This window comes from Aedes aegypti, chromosome 1 (assembly GCF_002204515.2).
Source record: "Aedes aegypti strain LVP_AGWG chromosome 1, AaegL5.0 Primary Assembly, whole genome shotgun sequence".
Classification (NCBI taxonomy): domain Eukaryota; kingdom Metazoa; phylum Arthropoda; class Insecta; order Diptera; family Culicidae; genus Aedes; species Aedes aegypti.
The window spans coordinates 21,246,994-21,265,642 of record NC_035107.1 but is presented as its reverse complement, the minus strand read 5'-3'; the positions used below and the strand labels follow the sequence as shown (position 1 = coordinate 21,265,642).

The 18,649-nt window shown below is 39.2% G+C and overlaps 2 protein-coding genes across 9 annotated transcripts in view; one reads left to right on the top strand and one right to left on the bottom strand.

Moving 5' to 3' along the window:
* The window catches only part of LOC5576538 (E3 ubiquitin-protein ligase UBR3), a 227,327-nt gene that overhangs the window by 77,409 nt on the left and 131,269 nt on the right, over positions 1–18,649 (bottom strand). The gene's annotated exons all lie outside the window — the stretch shown is intronic.
* LOC5564091 overlaps positions 1–18,649 on the top strand; it is a 43,372-nt gene that overhangs the window by 23,746 nt on the left and 977 nt on the right. For 2 of the 7 annotated variants that reach the window (XM_021839112.1, XM_021839111.1), the window contains exons 4-5: positions 15,217–15,358; positions 18,032–18,617. In XM_021839112.1, the coding sequence (XP_021694804.1) occupies positions 15,217–15,358; positions 18,032–18,617 (728 nt within the window). Of the gene's footprint in view, positions 1–1,035; positions 1,363–14,233; positions 15,072–15,216; positions 15,359–18,031; positions 18,618–18,649 lie in introns of those variants that run through there. The other 5 variants (XM_021839118.1, XM_021839113.1, XM_021839115.1 and 2 more) reach the window with 5 other exon arrangements.

Genomic DNA, 18,649 nt, shown 5'->3' with positions numbered 1-18,649 from the left:
AGTTATAGTGACGACTTCCTTCGGAAGGGAAGTAAAGCCGTTGGTCCCGAGATGAACTAGCCCAGGGCTAAAAATCTCGTTAATAAAGTCAAACCAACCAGAATACCTGAGGAAATTGCTGGATGTAGTAACTTTGGAGTTCTCAAGGATTTCTCGGAGCATATTCTGAAGGAATTCTTCTAAGCATCCTTTGAAAAATCTCTTAAAAAATGTATGGGAGAAGTGATAGACAAATCCCTAGAAGAATTTCTGGAGATATTTTTACAAACTATTCATTGATTCATTCAGAAATGTTCCACCCCCTAAGAAAAATTTCATGAAATTTCTGAAAAAAAAAAATCTCAAATGACATGGACGTATCGTTAAACATTCTTTGGAAGAACTTCTGATTTGAATTTCTAAGATAAATGCCAAGAGATACAGTCGAAAAAAATTCTCTTGTAGTTTATTCAAGAACTAGCAGGGAAATGTTTGAGGAAGTGAAATTATGAAATCCTCGTATTTAGATTGACTTCAACTAACGACTCTTGTATGCTAGAAAACTAACCTTCTGCGCTATTGAATGAACCAGTGGCTCAGTAACCAAGTTGCAGATTGGTATACGAAACATAGTTATATAGTCAGTAAGTATTTATGAAAATATCATCTCAATTCACACTAAACAAGCTCAAGTCAAATTTGTGACCAATTTTCTCCTGCACAATGAATGTTGAATTTCACCGCTTCACCCTAGTAGGTGTTAGTAGTAAATCAAGCTAAAAGTTCTACACTTCACAAGCAGATGTCGCATAGCCACAGCTTTGAACATCCGCTCTCTTGAAGCTTCTCTCTCGCGAACCGCTAATACCTATGATGATTGAGAGAGAGAGGCCCATTCCATTCATTCATTCATTCGCTTTGTCTGTACCCAGAGCACGAAACGGTCCGACAACCCCATGAATGGCTAGAAAGACAGCCTCAGAAAGCGCTGCGAGAGCCAGCATGAATTTTGCATCTGAGGAGACGTTTACTGATTGAACCGGAGCGCCCGTTCATGATCTCTTCATTCAGCGAGTGCAACCCGGTTCGATTAAACGTGTTTTCCTCGATTCGCTCGTCGCCAACTGACTGACCGTGTCGTGTGTGCGTGTAGTTGTATGCTTTACAGCATACATTCTGTGATACCCTGCCGCTCTACATCGCAGTTGGCATCGGTTTCTGTTTGCAGTGCGCTTTTTGTGCGAATTTGAATTCAAACAAACGACAATCGTGGGGGTGAGGGGTGCAGTTATCGCATAGTGATAATCGCGTGAGATTCAAAACGATATTATCAGAGTGAAACAATAGGGTTTGCGAAAGTCGTTTCGCCAGTAGATCGTGAAAGTGAGTTGTTGTTAGCTAAATGAAAGGGAAGAGCAGTTCGGATACCGTAATGCGATTTGCGACTACGAAATGCGACGTTCCTAATGCCCGTTCTCCAATCAGTTACCGAACAACTGTTCAAAAGTAGCACAAGCTTCGGTCCTGATGACCGCAAGTCATATAATAAATTCTCATCTTATAAATATGTAATGATCTGCGCTCGGACACCGTCTAAGGTCGCGGCCAGGGTAGACGCGAATTGCGAAGCGAAGCGAAAATTACACGGGAAGGAATAACAATTATTAATAATGAAATGTCAAACTCCAAAGGATTTTCGCGTCGCTTCGCGTGACGCGTCTACCCTGGCCGACATCTAACGTGGATAGAGAGAGATAGTAGTCCGCGCGCGTCAAGGTCACGGAAGAATCGACAACCACAACAAAAAACAAAGGAAGCGGTTCAGGTTGCTAACGAGAGAACAGTCCGCAGTAGGCTGTATTGGTGATGCAGAAAAAAAAATCGATGATTATTTCGCTTGCGCCGCAAAAAATGACGACTGTCTGACTACATGAATGTAAACAAAGAATGCTGTAACCGCTTGTCGTCGTTGCATCGTTAATGATATGATAGAACAAACCATACACAAAGGGGCACTGCATGACCTGCGCAAAAGGGCAGAAACATCTGGTTCTGTCAGCACAACGGTCGAATGGACACGAGAGAGGGTGAGCTGTTCCATTCACCCCTTGTACCGGGTCCGGACAGAATTCGAAATCAAAGACACCTGGCACGCTCTGACAGAGCACAGCAGGAATGGAGAAAATAAAAGAATATCGCAGTAGAGTAGGCGCGACGAGGAATGGTTCATCGAACCTGGAGGGAAGGGATGTTCAAGTTTGACCTTATTGTGGAGACATCAGCTGATGTCATCAGCTCTTGTCCAGTTAAATCGCGTCGTACGTGAAAGTAGGCTAGTTCTGCTAACGATTTCGGTCGCTGACGATCGCATCGCAGCTAAAGCTGCAATTTTCGCACGTTTGTATGTTCAACAATGGGTGACAAACAACAGCGGACACTGTTAAACAAATTCACACAGTGCTTGGCTAACTGCCTAACTTTAGAACAGGGATCAGAGGTGTATCACCTTTTTAGACCCTAGAAACTCAAAAAGACTGGGAGTAGGTTCAATCAAGGGTTGAAAATGCATGAGAACAAAGCATTTTTGGGCATATGTGGGACATTTTTAGCGTGCGATATAGCTGCTACACAGCTAAATGGAAATGAATTGGCTACTGAGTGGCAGCTCGCGTCGAAAAGCACCCGGCGAACCGGAGCTGGTAGTCGTTGGTACGTATGCCGACCAAGGGTGGAGGGCGGCTGTCAAATGGGAGTAAAATTGAAAAGCCGCCAACCTAAGTCCAGAACCAGTTTTAAGGCTTAACGCGGAATAGTAAAAATATTATTCGCAAGATTACAGGTAATAAATGCGCTTGATGGATATTGTTTGCAAGCAATCATTTGCCATGTGCTACTACAGTGCACTGTTGGAAATTTAATCAGAAAATTCTGCTGAATTCCCAAAATTGATGTTTTCGACGAAATTGATTACGCCTTCACCATTGTTTGGTCGTAATTTTGTATGGTTGTTTACATTTTAGAACCAGCTACACGTTGGGGTAGCGATAAAGAGCCGCCAGTACCACCCTTGATGCCGACTACAAATAACGCTGTTAACAACGGATGAATCATGGCAGGAAAGAGAAAAATCGACATGCCAAATGTGCTAAAATTATAGCTTTTATGGCAATCAGTAACTACTGTACGGAAATTATGTGTTTTTACTGGATCGTTTGACCTTGATAAAGGTGGCTCCGGTGCCAGAATGAAGCTAAGATGTAATAACTACTGAGTTTGACCTGAGATCAACATTTTCAAATTATTACGAAGACCACAAAGCTGAAATGCAAATGGAGAGAAAGGTCACAAGTAAGAATACAACGAGAAGAAAGACGAAAAGTCAGAATTGACATGAATAAAACAAATGACAGAAATACCATAAAGCAAATCATCAGCCATAAGACAGAGAAGACAGAAAACTTTAAAAGGAAAGATCACAAGACAGATAAACCATAATTTAAAAACAGAAGAAGATTCGAAAACTTTCATCGTCACCAAATAGGAGCTGACCCTTCTCTGGCTGTAAGTGGGCTAAATTCATCCAAATACGCCAAAGTATGCTTGGGTTGACGAGAGAAGCTTCAGTTTGCCCAGATGGTTTCGCTCTTTTCACAAGTTGATCTAACATAATCGTTAACTGGGCCATTCCATGCCAAGTGTCCGCAAAAAAGCATCCTTAGACCCCTGGAAACGCCTCTCGTAATAGTAAATTTGATTTTGCCTACATTCTTGAATTTATACCTTCGAACTATACGACATAGGCATGGAGGAAATCGTTTAAGAATTCTAGAAAAAAAATGAGTGAAATTATGGAAAAATCCACGTGTTTAGGTGGGATTCGAACCCACGATTTTTGTATGCTAGACGAGTGCTTTACTAACTAAGCTACCGAGACACTTAGTGACCCAATAACTCAGAAGGTTACAACAGAGACGAATAGAGCCATAGTAGTCGGGTTAAGATTGAGTACCACTTCTACTGCATCTGATCCCTTGGTACTACAATAGGTATCCAAGTTTTACAGATCGCAGTACACCTTCCACGCCATTTACCTCATGTACCATAAAAATTTAGGCAACTGCAAGAAACTTGGAGATATTTAATTCGTCTTTGGTTACAAGCTTCGAATTGGGGTTAAAAAGTGGCATGGTGGCTTAGTTGGTAAAGCACTCGTCTAGCATAAAAGAGTCGTGGGTTTGAGACCCACCTAAGCACGTGGATTTTTTTCATAATTTAACTCATAATTTACCCATCTTAACCACGCGTAATGAGTTAATCAATTGAACAAAAAACATGCAGACTGAAGTACCGAGCAGCTCAATATATGTGTCAACAAATATACTGATTGTAATTTTTAATCATTAGGGTTAAGAGGCAATGAAGCCAAATGTCAGTTGTTCAATCTGAAAATTTGACCGATTCGTTACCACCAGCAAGTGACCGATTGATCAAGTGTGATTCGATTTTATTTTTCGTCAAATGAGTATTTTATGACTCCAAAAATTTTGATTCCATCGTATTTATCAGACATATTACATTCGAAAACCTTTACTACCCGGGTTGTTTTGAGTCAATCTTGGAAAATTGCGTTTTAAGTTAAAAATCCCAAATTTTCGATTATAAAATCCCAAGCAATCCTGGATTTCTAAGAAGAATTTATTGCTCAATGCAAAGTTAAGGTATTTGGGGCTGGTTAGGACAAGAGCAACAACGCACACGAAAAAAAGTTCACAAAAGTGTTGCCATGTCATCAATTTTTGACAATTATTGTCAGTATTTTTTCTAATCCAGTTGTTATAATAATTGACAGGAGATTCACTCGTACCAAATATAAGATAACAGATTTTCTAACTTATAAATAACTATGAAAAACCCCTGAACACAATGTCAATTTTGTCATTTTTGCAAGTTACTCGTTAGATTTCCACAAATCCGTTGTTCCGTTCACAAGCCAACTCGTGACACTCAAACATCATTCCATTTTTTAAATAAATGGTCGGCAATAAGGGCCAAAGTGGATCAAGTGCAAAACTTGGGAAAACCGGATTGTTCTGTAATTAGAAGCAAAATTACTTTAGCTTCATTTCGGTTTGATCAGATTTGAAGATTGTTGTAAACTGCCAGGGATATGTATCGACGACTGTCAATAATAAATAGGCATTTTATCTTTTCCCTAACTCGATGTTGTAGGGATTACAAAACACATATTTTTCAATTTTTAAACTTTTCATCAATTAGAGATATTACATTCGAAATAATAATTTTGCCACGGAAAATAGTATAATTTTAACATTTTTGCCTATGTGATGCATTTTGAACAGCCTGCTTGAACTTGAGTTTTTTATCACCTTCAAATCGGTTGTAAACCTTTATGTTACTATCAGTATAATAATAATATACAAATTTGTACATTATTTTAACATTTGGAGAATATTTCAAACTTTTAGTGGACATATTGAGTTAGAAAGGTAAACTTACTTGGGAAACTGAATCAGATAGCTTCGAGTTAGGGAACATAGAGTTAGAGAGGAGAGAGTTCAAAGTATGCTAGATTGAAGGGACCGCGGATTTTATCGAGTTAGGGGAAATATCGAAAAAGGCAATGTCGACTAAGGGAGAGTTAACTGTATATTTAATGATAAAATATCGATTCTCAAACTCCGAAATTGCTTTGGATTTCATGTGGAGACTTCGGGATTTTTAACCCTCTAATACCCAAATTTTTATATTCGATCTAAATATCATTTTCAGTTATCTAAAATCGCTCTAAACACGTTTTGGGCAATGATTTATTTTTATTCGCAAATCTATGAATTTTGGTTTTTGATTTTTATAATTTTTGTTTTTGAACATCCCTAACCTTTTTCATTTTTTCTTGAAGCCTCTTCTAGTTACTGATTTTTGGCTAAAATAAAAATTCAAGTTTTTACGGTACTTTTAAAAATATTAAATTTTCATTGTTTTTCTGGAAATATTTTTATTTTCCGTGTAATTAACGGAAAAACAGGTTTGAAATTATTTTAATATCACCAAGCTCTTCTTCTGTGATAGGTTGATTGTAGAAAAATATAAAAAGTACATATTTTTATATTACACGTTAAATTAATCCCGGACATTTGTAGATTATATAAGAATACTATTTTTCAAACAATTTTCAAAAATACAAAAAAGTTTCAAAACTCATAAAAAAATTTTCTTATATGCGTGTTATGAGTCAAGGTTTAAGCCAAAAATAAAATCATTTTGTTTTCCGAGCTACGAAAAAATAAACAAAATTCCAAAGTGTACCCCGTCTAAAGGCGGGGTTGGGTATTAGAGGGCTAAGTTAAAAGCGCAATTTCTCAATTTTGGTACAAAACACCTCGAATGCAATCAAAATTTTTGAAAATTCATAATCATTCGACGAGAAATAAATTTAGTGTTTTTAAATTTAAAATAAGTATATTTGGCAACACTGTATTCAATCGAAATATTTTTTTCTGCATTCTTTAAGGGGACACGGGAGACCGTGTTATTTTCCCTATCTTTTGTCTCACTCTAACAATTATCATCAAAACTTTGCCGAAGCAAATCTCGAGTTTTAGTGAACCGATGAAGCTGAAAATTTGATCGATTGTGCACCACATATATAGAATATAGTGATAAATTTTTCACATCCATATATGGAGTGGTACTTGAGATCTGCTTCTTCAAATGGATAGGATGATTATAATGACGTCCCGTGCGGCCTTAAGGGGGCATAATCCGTCATAGATTTAAGAATTTAAAAAAGCTGTTTTTTTGTTCAAAATCAGGAGAGTTAACATGAAAATGTGTTCACTGTATTCTTCAACCAACAAGAAAAGATGAATCGTGATATTACTATTATTATTGATTATTATTGGAACTTTAAAGACCTTGTGCTTAAAAAAAAATCGAAAAATTATTGAACAAGACTATATATAAATTTTAAAGAGGCAAAGAAAAGATCAAACGGAACCAGGAGATAAGAGTTGCCATAAGGATTTATCAGAGAATCCGAGTAGATACCGTTTTATCTCAAATTCCGAACAGATTTATATTCCGAACACTCTGTTTTTGTATGGCAATTTGGTTGAAATATTTCACTGAAAAATGTCACCAAATTGCCTGAAAATGGCATGTGTGTGCCCAAAGTTTTCATCCGATAATATTTCGGATTTTTCCTCAAGTTTTCATTTATTAATTCTTTTATGGATTTCCTCTAAGAATTTCGCACAACCTACCCTCAACAAGAAGGATTGGGTAAATCCTGTCCAGGATTCTGAGCAAATCTTGCTCAGGATTCTGAGTGAACTCTACTCAGGATTCTGAGCAAATCTTGCTCAGGATTCTGAGTGGACTCTACTCAGGATTCTGAGCAAATCCCGATGCTTAGCATATCCCCCAGATTACTAGCAAATCCTGCTTCAGTAAAAGAAAGTTGCGAACATGTCTGCTGAACTGGGACAAGCACAAAGCAAAATGCTCACGAGCATCAGAGAGCTGATTTACTCGCATCTGTCGCGCTCGCGAGTAAACGAAGCTAAAGTGATTCATGCACGTGTTCATAGCTGCTCAGAGTCAATTGCGCTTTTGGAAAAAAAAAAGCTATTGTCCCTTCGAGATTTCTGGTGTTCAAGGGGTTTCTTCTATGATCTGGCATTTTACTGTCGATTTGATGGATATACAACTAATTTGTCTGTCAAAACCTTAATAGATCACACGTTGTTCAGTTACTCGCGAGTAAATGTTCGTGAACTTTTTGCTATTTCTTCCAAGCCTGTTCGCGAGCCTATCACGCTTGTTTTGCATAAGTTAACACTCGTGAGGTGCTGCGTGGTGCGAACATTTCCACCACTGTCCTGCTTTGGATTCTGAGCAGATCCTGTTTATAATTCTAGGTAAATCTCGCTCAGGAATCTGAGTGGAACTTTTGCTCAGCATTCTTGGGCACATCATGCTGACGATTCGAAGCAAATCTGATTAAGCATTGCCAGCAAATTCTTTCCATCATGCTGAGCCAGTCATGCTAAAATCTTCATGCAAATATGACTCTGGATGCTTAAACAATCTAAGCAAATCCCACTCAGGATTCCGAGCAAATCCTGCTCATGATTCGGAACAAATCTTTGTTACAGAATCTGGATGAATCCTACCCTGGCTTCTTAGCAAATCTTGATCTGGATTTTGAGTGAACCCTACTCAAGATCGGCGTTGCAAAAATCTCAAATTCTCATTTATCAGTCTCGAGTCTTTCACGTATGAGCTGTGGCTCACGCAACTCAACAGCCAAAACATTATGCATAAGTTAACTCACCTGTTTGACTCATTGACATGTATTTGCACAGTATTTTCACGTAAACCACCTTTTTTTGTTTATCTTTTAATGTAAACAATAACATTGAGTTTTGACAGATTTCCAGCAGGTTTTATGATTGAATAATTTTTGACCGGCACTCATGTAAACGAGTGATTTTGCATCAAAATCTCACGCGTGAGTTTGCGCTCGCGGAAGAACTCAATAATTGAGATCTACCAACACTGTTCAGGATTCTAAGCAAATCGTACTCAAAATTCTGGATGAATCCCGCTCAAGATTTTGAACATATGTTGCTTAGAATTGTGAGCAGATCCTGCAAAAAATTTTGAGCGAATCCGGGTCAGAATTCTTAGAAAGTCTGATCAAATATGACTTAAAATTCTGAGCAAATTTAGCTCAGGATTTTGCACAAATCTTGCTCAGGATTATGCACAGATCCAGCACTTGATTCTGAGCAAATCCTGCTAAGAACTTCAGGCGAATCCGGGTCAGGATTCTTAGAAAATTTGATCAAATACGGCTGAGAATTCTGAGCTAATCCTGCTCAAGATTCTGAACAAAACTTATTCAGGATAATGCCCAAATCCAGTTCAAAATTCTAAGCAACTCTTATTCAGGATTCTTAGCAAATCCTCTTCAGGATTCCGATTTTTTTTTCCTAATTGAGGCTGCTCAGAATTCTGAACAAAACATGCATAGAAAATCTGATCAAATACGGCTTAGAATTCTGAGCAAATCCAGCTCAGGATTCTACACAAAGCTTGCTCAAGATTATGCAATAATCCAGCTCAAAATTCTAGCAAATCTTATCCCGGACTCGAAGCAAATCCAGCTTAGGATTCTTAGCAAACCCTGAACCAGGATTCTAATTTTCGAATTTTGCGATTCTTAATTGATCTCGCACAAAAAATTTAATTGATCTTGCTAAAAATTCTAAGCAAATCTTATTCAGTACTTTGAGTACTTTGATCTTGAATGAGTATCCTGATTTCGATTCGGAATTCACCTTGCTAGTATTCTGAACAAATCAGACACAGAAAATCTGATCAAATACGGCCTAGAATTCTGAGCAAATCCAGCTCAAAATTGTAAACTAATGTTATGCAGGACTTTGAGCAAATTCACTTCAGGATTCTTAGCAAAACCATCCAGCCTAAAATTCTAGGCAAATCTTATTCAGTACTGAATCCTGAATCAGGATTCTGGTGTTCGATTTTTTCGATTCGGAATTGATTTTGCTCAGCATTCTGATCAAAACATGCACAGAAAATCTGAGCAAATCCAGCTCAGAGTTCTGAACTAATCATACTCAGGATTATGAACATAATCAGCACAAAATTCTAAGCAAATCGTATTCAGGACTCTGAGCAAATCCAGCTCAGGATTCTTAGCAAAACCGGAATCAAGATTCTCATTTTCAAATTTTTCGATTCTGAATTGCTATTGCACAAATCCATCCAGCTCAAAATTCTAAACAAATCTAGTTCATATACTGAATCAGGATTTTGATTTTTGATTTTTTTTTTCATTCTGAATTGATTCTGAATTCTGAGCAAATCATGCACAAAAAAACTGATCAAATACGACTTAGTGTTCTTAGCAAATCCAGCTCAGGATTATGCACAAATCTAGTTAAAAATTCTAAGCAAATCTTATGCAGCACATTGAGTGTAAATCCTAAATCCAGATTCTGATTTCATTTTTTTTTCAAATCGGGATTGATCCTGCTCAGCATTCTGAACAAATCATGCATAGCACACTTAATCAAATACGGCTTAGACTTCTGAGCAAATCCAGATTAGAACTCTAAGAAAATCTTTTTCAGGAATCTGAACAAATTAACTTCTGGATTATTAGCTAATCCTGAATCAGGATTCTGATTTTCAAATTTGTTTGATTCGGAATAGATCCTGCTCAACGATCTACACAAATCATGCACAGGAATCTGAATACCTACTTTGGATTCTTTGCAAAACCTGCTCTGAATTCTAAGTGAAACTGTGAGCATATTCTACTGAAGGTTCTAAGCAAATTCTACTAAGAACTCTCGGAAAACCCTGCTCATGATTTGAAAATCATTTGCAAGGTTATAGAAGCTTGTTAGGTATTGTCGGCAAATCTTGCTTAAGATGCTGGAGCAAATCCCACTTCGATTACTTAAGAAATCTAGCTCTGCATTCCGTATAAAATCAAAACAAATTCGGATACTCAGGATACTGAGCAATTTTGCTCATTATTCTAAACAAATCCTACTCAGACTTATGATCGAATGTTGCTCATTCTGAACAAATACCTACTGCTCAGCATTCTAGGTATTTTTTTTAGCGAATACTGCTCAGAATGCCAAACAAATTATGCTCAGGATTTTAAGAAAATCATGCCTAGAATTCTGGATGAACTCTGCACTGGATTGTGAGGAATTTCTGTTCAGCACTCTGAGCAAATCCTGTATAGCAACACACTTAACTTAAAATACTGCTCATTATGCATTCGAAGAAAGCTGATTCTGAGAAAATCTTTCTCAAGAGTCTGAGCAAATCCAGATGGCGCATCTGAACAAAGTGATTTCTATATAATCCAAACTAGAATAATTTTAGAGTGAATTCTGCTGGAGAGTCAAGGAGAATTTTGAGCTTGCTCAAAATTCTGAGTAAATATTGGTCAGGATTCTAAGCAAATCATTCTCAGCATTCTGAACAAATCTTTGTCACCATTCTCAGCCAGCGATACAAATTTGATAAAATTGAGAGTATCTCTCACATATTGCTCTTTGTAACAACCATGAACCGCAGCACATCATGAGAATCTGTGTTTCATATTCTGCTTCAGCTCTGGTTAGATCGAGGGTAAAACAGAGCATGTTATTGGATTGTTTATCACAAATCCTGGAACTACTTCCCTCAATGGTAAATAAGCGAGAGAAATTAGTTTTATCATTGTTCTCTCTTTGAGGCTCTCGTTCGTTGATGTTATTTATCAAGCTTATTACAACTTGCAAAACGTTGCTGATCATGGACTGATACAGATGAGATGTTTCTGTTCGCTCGCTTTGATGTTACTTCGAAATCAAATGTGAACGAATTCTGCAATGCCCATTCTCAGCAAAACCTGCTCAAGTTGGTGAGCATATCTTGCTTAGATTTCTGTTCAAATTAACCAAAGAATACTTAGAGAATCTGGGCAAATCCATCTCAGAGTTCTGAGCAATCCTTGTTCATGATTAAGAGCAAATATCCTTCGAATCTTTTAATGAACGCTACTCATGGCCCTTAGCAAATCTCACTCACGATTCTAAGTCAATCCTGTTCAGCGTTCTGAACAAATCATGCAAAGGATTTTGAGTCGATCCTGCTCCGAATTCTGAGCAAAATCTACTGAGGGTTCTAAACAAATCATGCTTATGATTGTGAGCAAGATTCTGAACAAGCTCCGATAAAAAATCTCAGCAAATCCACGTGCAAATGATGCTCAAATTTCTAAGCTATTGAGACTCATAATTGATAGAAAATCAAAGCAAATTCAGCTAGGGATTCGAGGCAAACTAAGCTTAGGGTTCTGAGCGATTCCTCTTCATGATTCTGATTTAATTACGATTAGAATTTCAATCAAATACAGTCATTGAGTAAATCTTATTCCAAATTCTGAGCAAATCATTTTCAGAATTTTGATCAAATTTCGCTTATCATTCTGAGCAAATTTTGGCCAGGATTTTGGGCGAATGCTGCTCAGAATTCTGGGCACATCCTGCTCAGCATTCTGAGCAAAACAGGTTTACATTTATGAGCGAGCTCTGTTCATGATTCTGATCACTTAGGATGAAAATTTTGCTCAGACTTTTAAAAAAATCATGCTCAGGATTCTCTATACTGCATTCTGAGCAAAACTGCTTATTATTGAGCATTTTGAGAAAGGCCTGATTCTGAGAAAATCTTGTCCAAGAATCTTAGCAAATCCAGATGACAAATCGGAATAAAGTGATTTCTTTATAACCCTTTGCATTCGTAATGTGATAAGAGTAATGCTATCAGTACACGGTGTCAAATATTTGACAGGGATCTGGACAGCAGTCCCAACACTTACTTGACACTAGAGAAATTCTGAGAGCATGTGTTTGAACTGCTGTCAGTTTTCTGCAAAATACTTGATACCGTGTACTGGTAGCTTAACAGTGTATTTGAATACAATACAGTGACCCTCCGATGGTCCTTGGTGATATCCTGAATATCAATTAAAGTTGTCATTTCTCGATTATTTTTTCAAATCGACGTAAGTAGCTTTCATACGGTTTTGAAAAAAATAGTTAAGAAGAATACCTGTCTTCTAAAACTATTTGAAAATGAATCTCTTTTTTAACATTTGTTTGTTGCCGTGTACATTGCCTAAATTTGGCATGCAATCAGCTCGCGTTAAAATACGAGGTAGTTTCTAAAGTTTCTCACAAAAATTGTGTGACAAAATGATAAAGCGTTTCATTCAGTTACTTACGACGTTTTTGTACCAGTGCAAAATCGAAGTAATGTTTTGCTTTGATTTGTTGTTACGTCACTTTGCCTCTCCATACAATGGAGCTGTGAAAGGTAGTAGGTGGCGAGAGTAGAAAATTTTACTTACGTCGTTTTGTTAATCCTGAAATTAAACGTTCTTAAAGTGAAAAATCGAGTTGGTTTAAAGCCGAAATTGTTTAAATTCGTCTGCGAAACACTTACTTAAGGCTGTCTGAATAAGTTATCGAGGTACACAGAAATTATCTCGTGATCTGAGAATTCACGCGTAAGTTATCAAAAGGACGTATCTAAAATTGAGAGGCACTCTTTGTTCAATTTCTCTTTATTCAATAACTGAGCAAAAACTGCAACCAAAGAAGTTGACGTGACCTCTTTGGTTGAGTTTTTTGCATGAAACGTTAGCTAAGTACACTTTTCCTCAATCTATTGTGAAAACATGCCAAAAGCTTTAGTATTGCACTGTTAAATTCGAAATAGAGCGAGAGAGAAGTAAATCTTTCATTGTTACATAGGTCCTATAGCAAAGTTCAACGAGAATTGTTAAATGATTTATTTTATTTACTGCTCATATGATTTTCAGTGACCACTTGACGACCCTTCAGCAAGTTCGAAAAATCTTTACCCGTAATCTGAGGCCCATTCTTCTCTACCAAATGCTCGAAAGTAAAAATCCACATCAGCGGTTCCATCGCTTTTATCGCAATCAAGAAGCGAACCCCACCATGTTTACCATAAAGCGAGCAGCGATCAAACGATTGCATTCACATCCGCACACACGAAACATGGGCGTTCTGTTCTTCTTCTCGCTCGAAAGCATTCTCAAATGCGAATATGTCACCAGCGATACTTTTGTATATGAATCGGCGCTTTTTCCATCGTACTGCAGCGCAACGATATCCACCAACAATTTCATCAATCCACTTTGGCTGGGGTGTAAACATGCGCCCCAACCGAAGCCGAAGCCAATATCACTGGATTTCCAGATTGATATCGTTCGAAGCTAACTTCGAGTCCGATGGCGGAACGGCATAACGATTCGGATTCTTGGAAACAGACCTCCTTCAATGTTTGATTTGGCACATTGTGGTCCCGAGTCGCGGGATGCTTCCGAATGTCGAGGCTGACAACGAATTTGAATGATAGTTTCTAAGCGATCATGTTTCGAGTGACTTGGAGATTCGAGGAAGATGATCATGTCTTGATCACATTTTGGTACCGTCACCTACTCGGGATCATCAAGACTCATAACCGACGAAGAGAAGCACGCAGCACTTCAGTCAGTTAGGTACCGCAGTCGGTAGTCGTCGAGTCGCAAATCGTACGTCCGTGTACACGCTGGAATCAATCTCGATCGTGTCGAGTGTGTGAACATCTCCCGTCCAAATAATAGACATAATCATTCTATACAGAGTGGGTACCTCTAGCTCCACTAAAAAAAACGACAGTTGTTCTGGTTGTGCTCACTCGACTCGAAGTGTTATTGTTAGTGTTATTCAACCTTGCTTAGTCAGTAGATTTCGTCACTGCCGGCAGTTGGTTTCAGTGTTGGTGTGAGTGCTCCACACACATTTGACCAAATCGTCTGTCTGTAGGTAGAGAGCACGCGATCTCCATTTCCACCGTTCCAGTTGGAATCGATCGTCGTGTACGGACGGACGCGCAATGAACCAATAATGGAGCGTTTATCGTCGAAAGTGATCTTGGTGGTGGTGGCGGTGATCGCGCTCCTTGGCAGCGGTTCCGACGCCGCCCGGAAGCTGAAGGGATCGACCGATGTGGACGCCCTTCGGCATCGGTACTTTGAGCTGGAAAATCGCGCCTGGACGATCGTGAACCAGATCGATAAGGTCGACAACCAGAAGGAAGATGATCGTCGAGTTCAGCGGAACATCATCCTGAAGGAGCTGATCGACATCTACTCCGGCTTTGCGAACGATGATATCGGGCCGGAGAACTCGTACGACGAGGACGACTACTACATTCTGAAGCGGTTCTACGAGTGGCAACTGCTGGAACAGGACCTGATCAACGTCCACAAGCTGTTCGATGCGATCAGACAGTTCATGGCAAACCGGAATCAGCTGCCCGCGGATGATGCGGACTTCGAACTGGCCAGTATGGACATCACCGATACCGTGCTGAGCGATCCTCAATTCCCGGTCAACTCGACGCTGGACGAGATCGATCGCATCATGATCCGCCAGGGGATGTACTACAAGGCGCAACTGGTAACGTACTCTCTCAAACCAATCATGCTGTGTCACTATTTCCTGTTCCGATCTTGAATGTCTGCATATTTGTCACTTCCTCGATCACTAATTCCTTCTCTTTTCCCTTTCTCGTCCGTGCTATTTTTGGTCCAATCCAAAACAGGAAGCCAAATCGACGATCTGCAGCTTTGGACTGTCGGCCCAACAGGTTCTCTATCAGCTGTACAATGCCATCTCGATCACGGAACTGAAGGGCTACTCGATGATGCAGTTCTCGTGGATGCTGCTGAAAACCTACGGCAAAGGTAAGAACTTTTACTGAAGCAGGAAACAACTCGGTCTCGTTTTCGAATGTGATCGCAACCGGTAATTAGCTAGAGCGACATACGAGCATTAAGTAGATTGATCTCACTGCCGTGTGGAAACTTGTTGATTCACCACCACGCTGTTCGCTGTTGTTTGTGGTCGCGATCGTGTAGCGGAACAAAGAACTTTAAATCAATTCTAAAGTCCGCTGCGGATCTTGAAAAAGAGGATTACCGACGAAGAGAGAGGCAGGAACAACAAAAGCACGTGCTTTCTTCACTGGAATGAGTACTTCAATTTCTTCTCCACCCTCTCTCCCGTCTGTAAAGGTAGTTGCTCGATCTATTTTTGAAATTCTCGCGTAACTTTTCAAAAGGACCTATCTGACATCAGAAGAGGTTAATGTGGCTCAGTTATTGATTGAAGTGAAAGTAAAACAAGAGAGCCTCTCATTGTTTCATAGGTCCTTCTGAAAATTTACACGAGAATTCTTTCCATTATCGATGGATGACCTTTTTCGGGGGCGTTCTGAGCCGTTCATTGAGGAGAGAGTGAGAAAGTTCAATGATTCCTTCCAGCTGTGCAGGGCAGGCAGTGCTGCGAGAAGAAAGGAGACACAGGGTAATTGTCACACCTATAAGGAATGTTGTTTGTGAGGAACATGATTAGAACGAGTGCTTGGAATAACAGATTTCATTCAAGGTAGCGGAATACTACCGTTGGGAATTGGAATGAGGTAGCGACTCTAGAATGTTCATTGAAATCGGTTAATAGAATCGTGAATACTTGACAGGTTACTTTGACGAGATAACTAAGTGAGCAGGAATCTACAGATTCACCTCTAGGAATTTTCAGTTACCTCCTCAAGAAACTCCTGTTTTTAATTGAAATCGATTTGAAATTTAATTAAAATTGAATCAGAATCAAAATCATACTGAAATCGGAGAAGAATTTAAAAAAAACTTCGAAATCGAATCAAAATCGAATTGAACTCGATTCAAAATCGAATCGACATCAAACTGAAATCGAATCGCATTCGAATCGAAATCGAATGGAGATCGAATCGAAATCGAATCAAAATAGAATCGAAATCGAATAGAAAACAAAATCGAATCGAAATAGAAAACAAAATCGAATCGAAAACAAAATCGAATCGAATCGAAATCAAATCGAAATCGAATCGAAATCGAATCGAAATCGAATCGAAATCGAATCGAAATCGAATCGAAATCGAATCGAAATCGAATCGAAATCGAATCGAAATCGAATCGAAATCGAATCGAAATCGAATCGAAATCGAATCGAAATCGAATCGAAATCGAATCGAAATCGAATCGAAATCGAATCGAAATCGAATCGAAATCGAATCGAAATCGAATCGAAATCGAATCGAAATCGAATCGAAATCGAATCGAAATCGAATCGAAATCAAATCGAAATCGAATCGAAATCGAATCGAAATCGAATCGAAATCGAATCAAAATCGAATCGAAATCGAATCGAAATCGAATCGAAATCGAATCGAAATCAAATCGAAATCGAATCGAAATCGAATCGAAATCGAATCGAAATCGAATCGAAATCGAATCGAAATCGAATCGAAATTGAATCGAAATCGAATCGAAATCGAATCGAAATCGAATCGAAATCGAATCGAATCGAATCGAAATCGAATCGAAATCGAATCGAAATCGAATCGAAATCGAATCGAAATCGAATCGAAATCGAATCGAAATCGAATCGAAATCGAATCGAAATCGAATCGAAATCGAATCGAAATCGAATCGAAATCGAATCGAAATCGAATCGAAATCGAATCGAAATCGAATCGAAATCGAATCGAAAACGAATCGAAAACGAATCGAAATCGAATCGAAATCGAATCGAAATCGAATCGAAATCGAATCGAAATCGAATCGAATCGAAATCGAATTGAAATCGAAATCGAATCGAAATCGAATCGAAATCGAATCGAAATCGAATCGAAATCGAATCGAAATCGAATCGAAATCGAATCGAAATCGAATCGAAATCGAATCGAAATCGAATCGAAATCGAATCGAAATCGAATCGAAATCGAATCGAAATCGAATCGAAATCGAATCGAAATTGAATCGATATCGAAATCGAAATCGAATCAAAATCAAATTGAAATCGAATCGAAATCGAATCGAAATCGAATCGAAATCGAATCGAAATCGAATCGAAATCGAATCGAAATCGAATCGAAATCGAATCGAAATCGAATCGAAATCGAATCGAAATCGAATCGAAATCGAATCGAAATCGAATCGAACACGAGTCGAAATCGAATCTAAATCGAATCGAAATCGAAATTAAATCGAAATCGAATCGAAATCGAAATCGAATTGAAATCGAATCGAAATCGAATCGAAATCGAATCGAAATCGAATCGAAATCGAATCGAAATCGAAATCAAGATAACAAATCGTGTAGATTGAACTTCCAAGCGTTCAGGAGCCTGAGTCATGAAAGAAGTGCAATTGGTCAATCTTCTCACGGTGAACTGTAGCTCGGAAAGATGATTCATATATTTACAGATTAGTATCGCCTCAATCAAGCACCAGGAGCATCCTTATCGTTCGCTACAATCAGCCATCGCAATCATTCTATTAATGCATACAATCTTCCTTCCCTCTCTAATCCCCCAGGAAACTTCACCACGGAAGCGAAGCTGATGCGGCGTCGCTTCGAAGACCGGACCAACCGGACGCAGAGTCTGCTGCAGCGGGTCATGACCCAGGCGAGCCGAGAGTACTGGCGATGTGATCCGGACCACAGCAAGCACAAGGAGGGCGAAACGTACGTCCAGTTGACCCGGCTACTCCAGGGCTACGTCGAGAACGAAGTGGACATGAACACGGACAACACCTGCAAGGAGAACTGTGCCTACTACAACTGGGGCGTCCGGCAGGAGCAGTGCTACAAGGACCTGTACTGCTCCAAGCAACCGAAGTGCGCCGGAAAGATGTACAGCTGCGAGTATGTGGACTCCGATATGTGGATCTGTCCGGCTGCGAGCAGCAGTAATCGGCGGTACGAGTTCATCGAGTACGAGAACGGTATGGTAATGGGCCAGAAGAAGCACTGCACCCGGGGAACGACCAAGGTCGATTCCTGGTGGCGCTGGCTGTTCTGGCACTGCAGCTACTGCTTCTGCCTGTGCGACGACTCCGGCCCCAAGTCCGATCGGTACATCAACATGCGGGAGTCGGTCTCGGATGTCATGAACAACAAGTAAGTGGAGTCGTCCAAACCTTTTTCAGAGT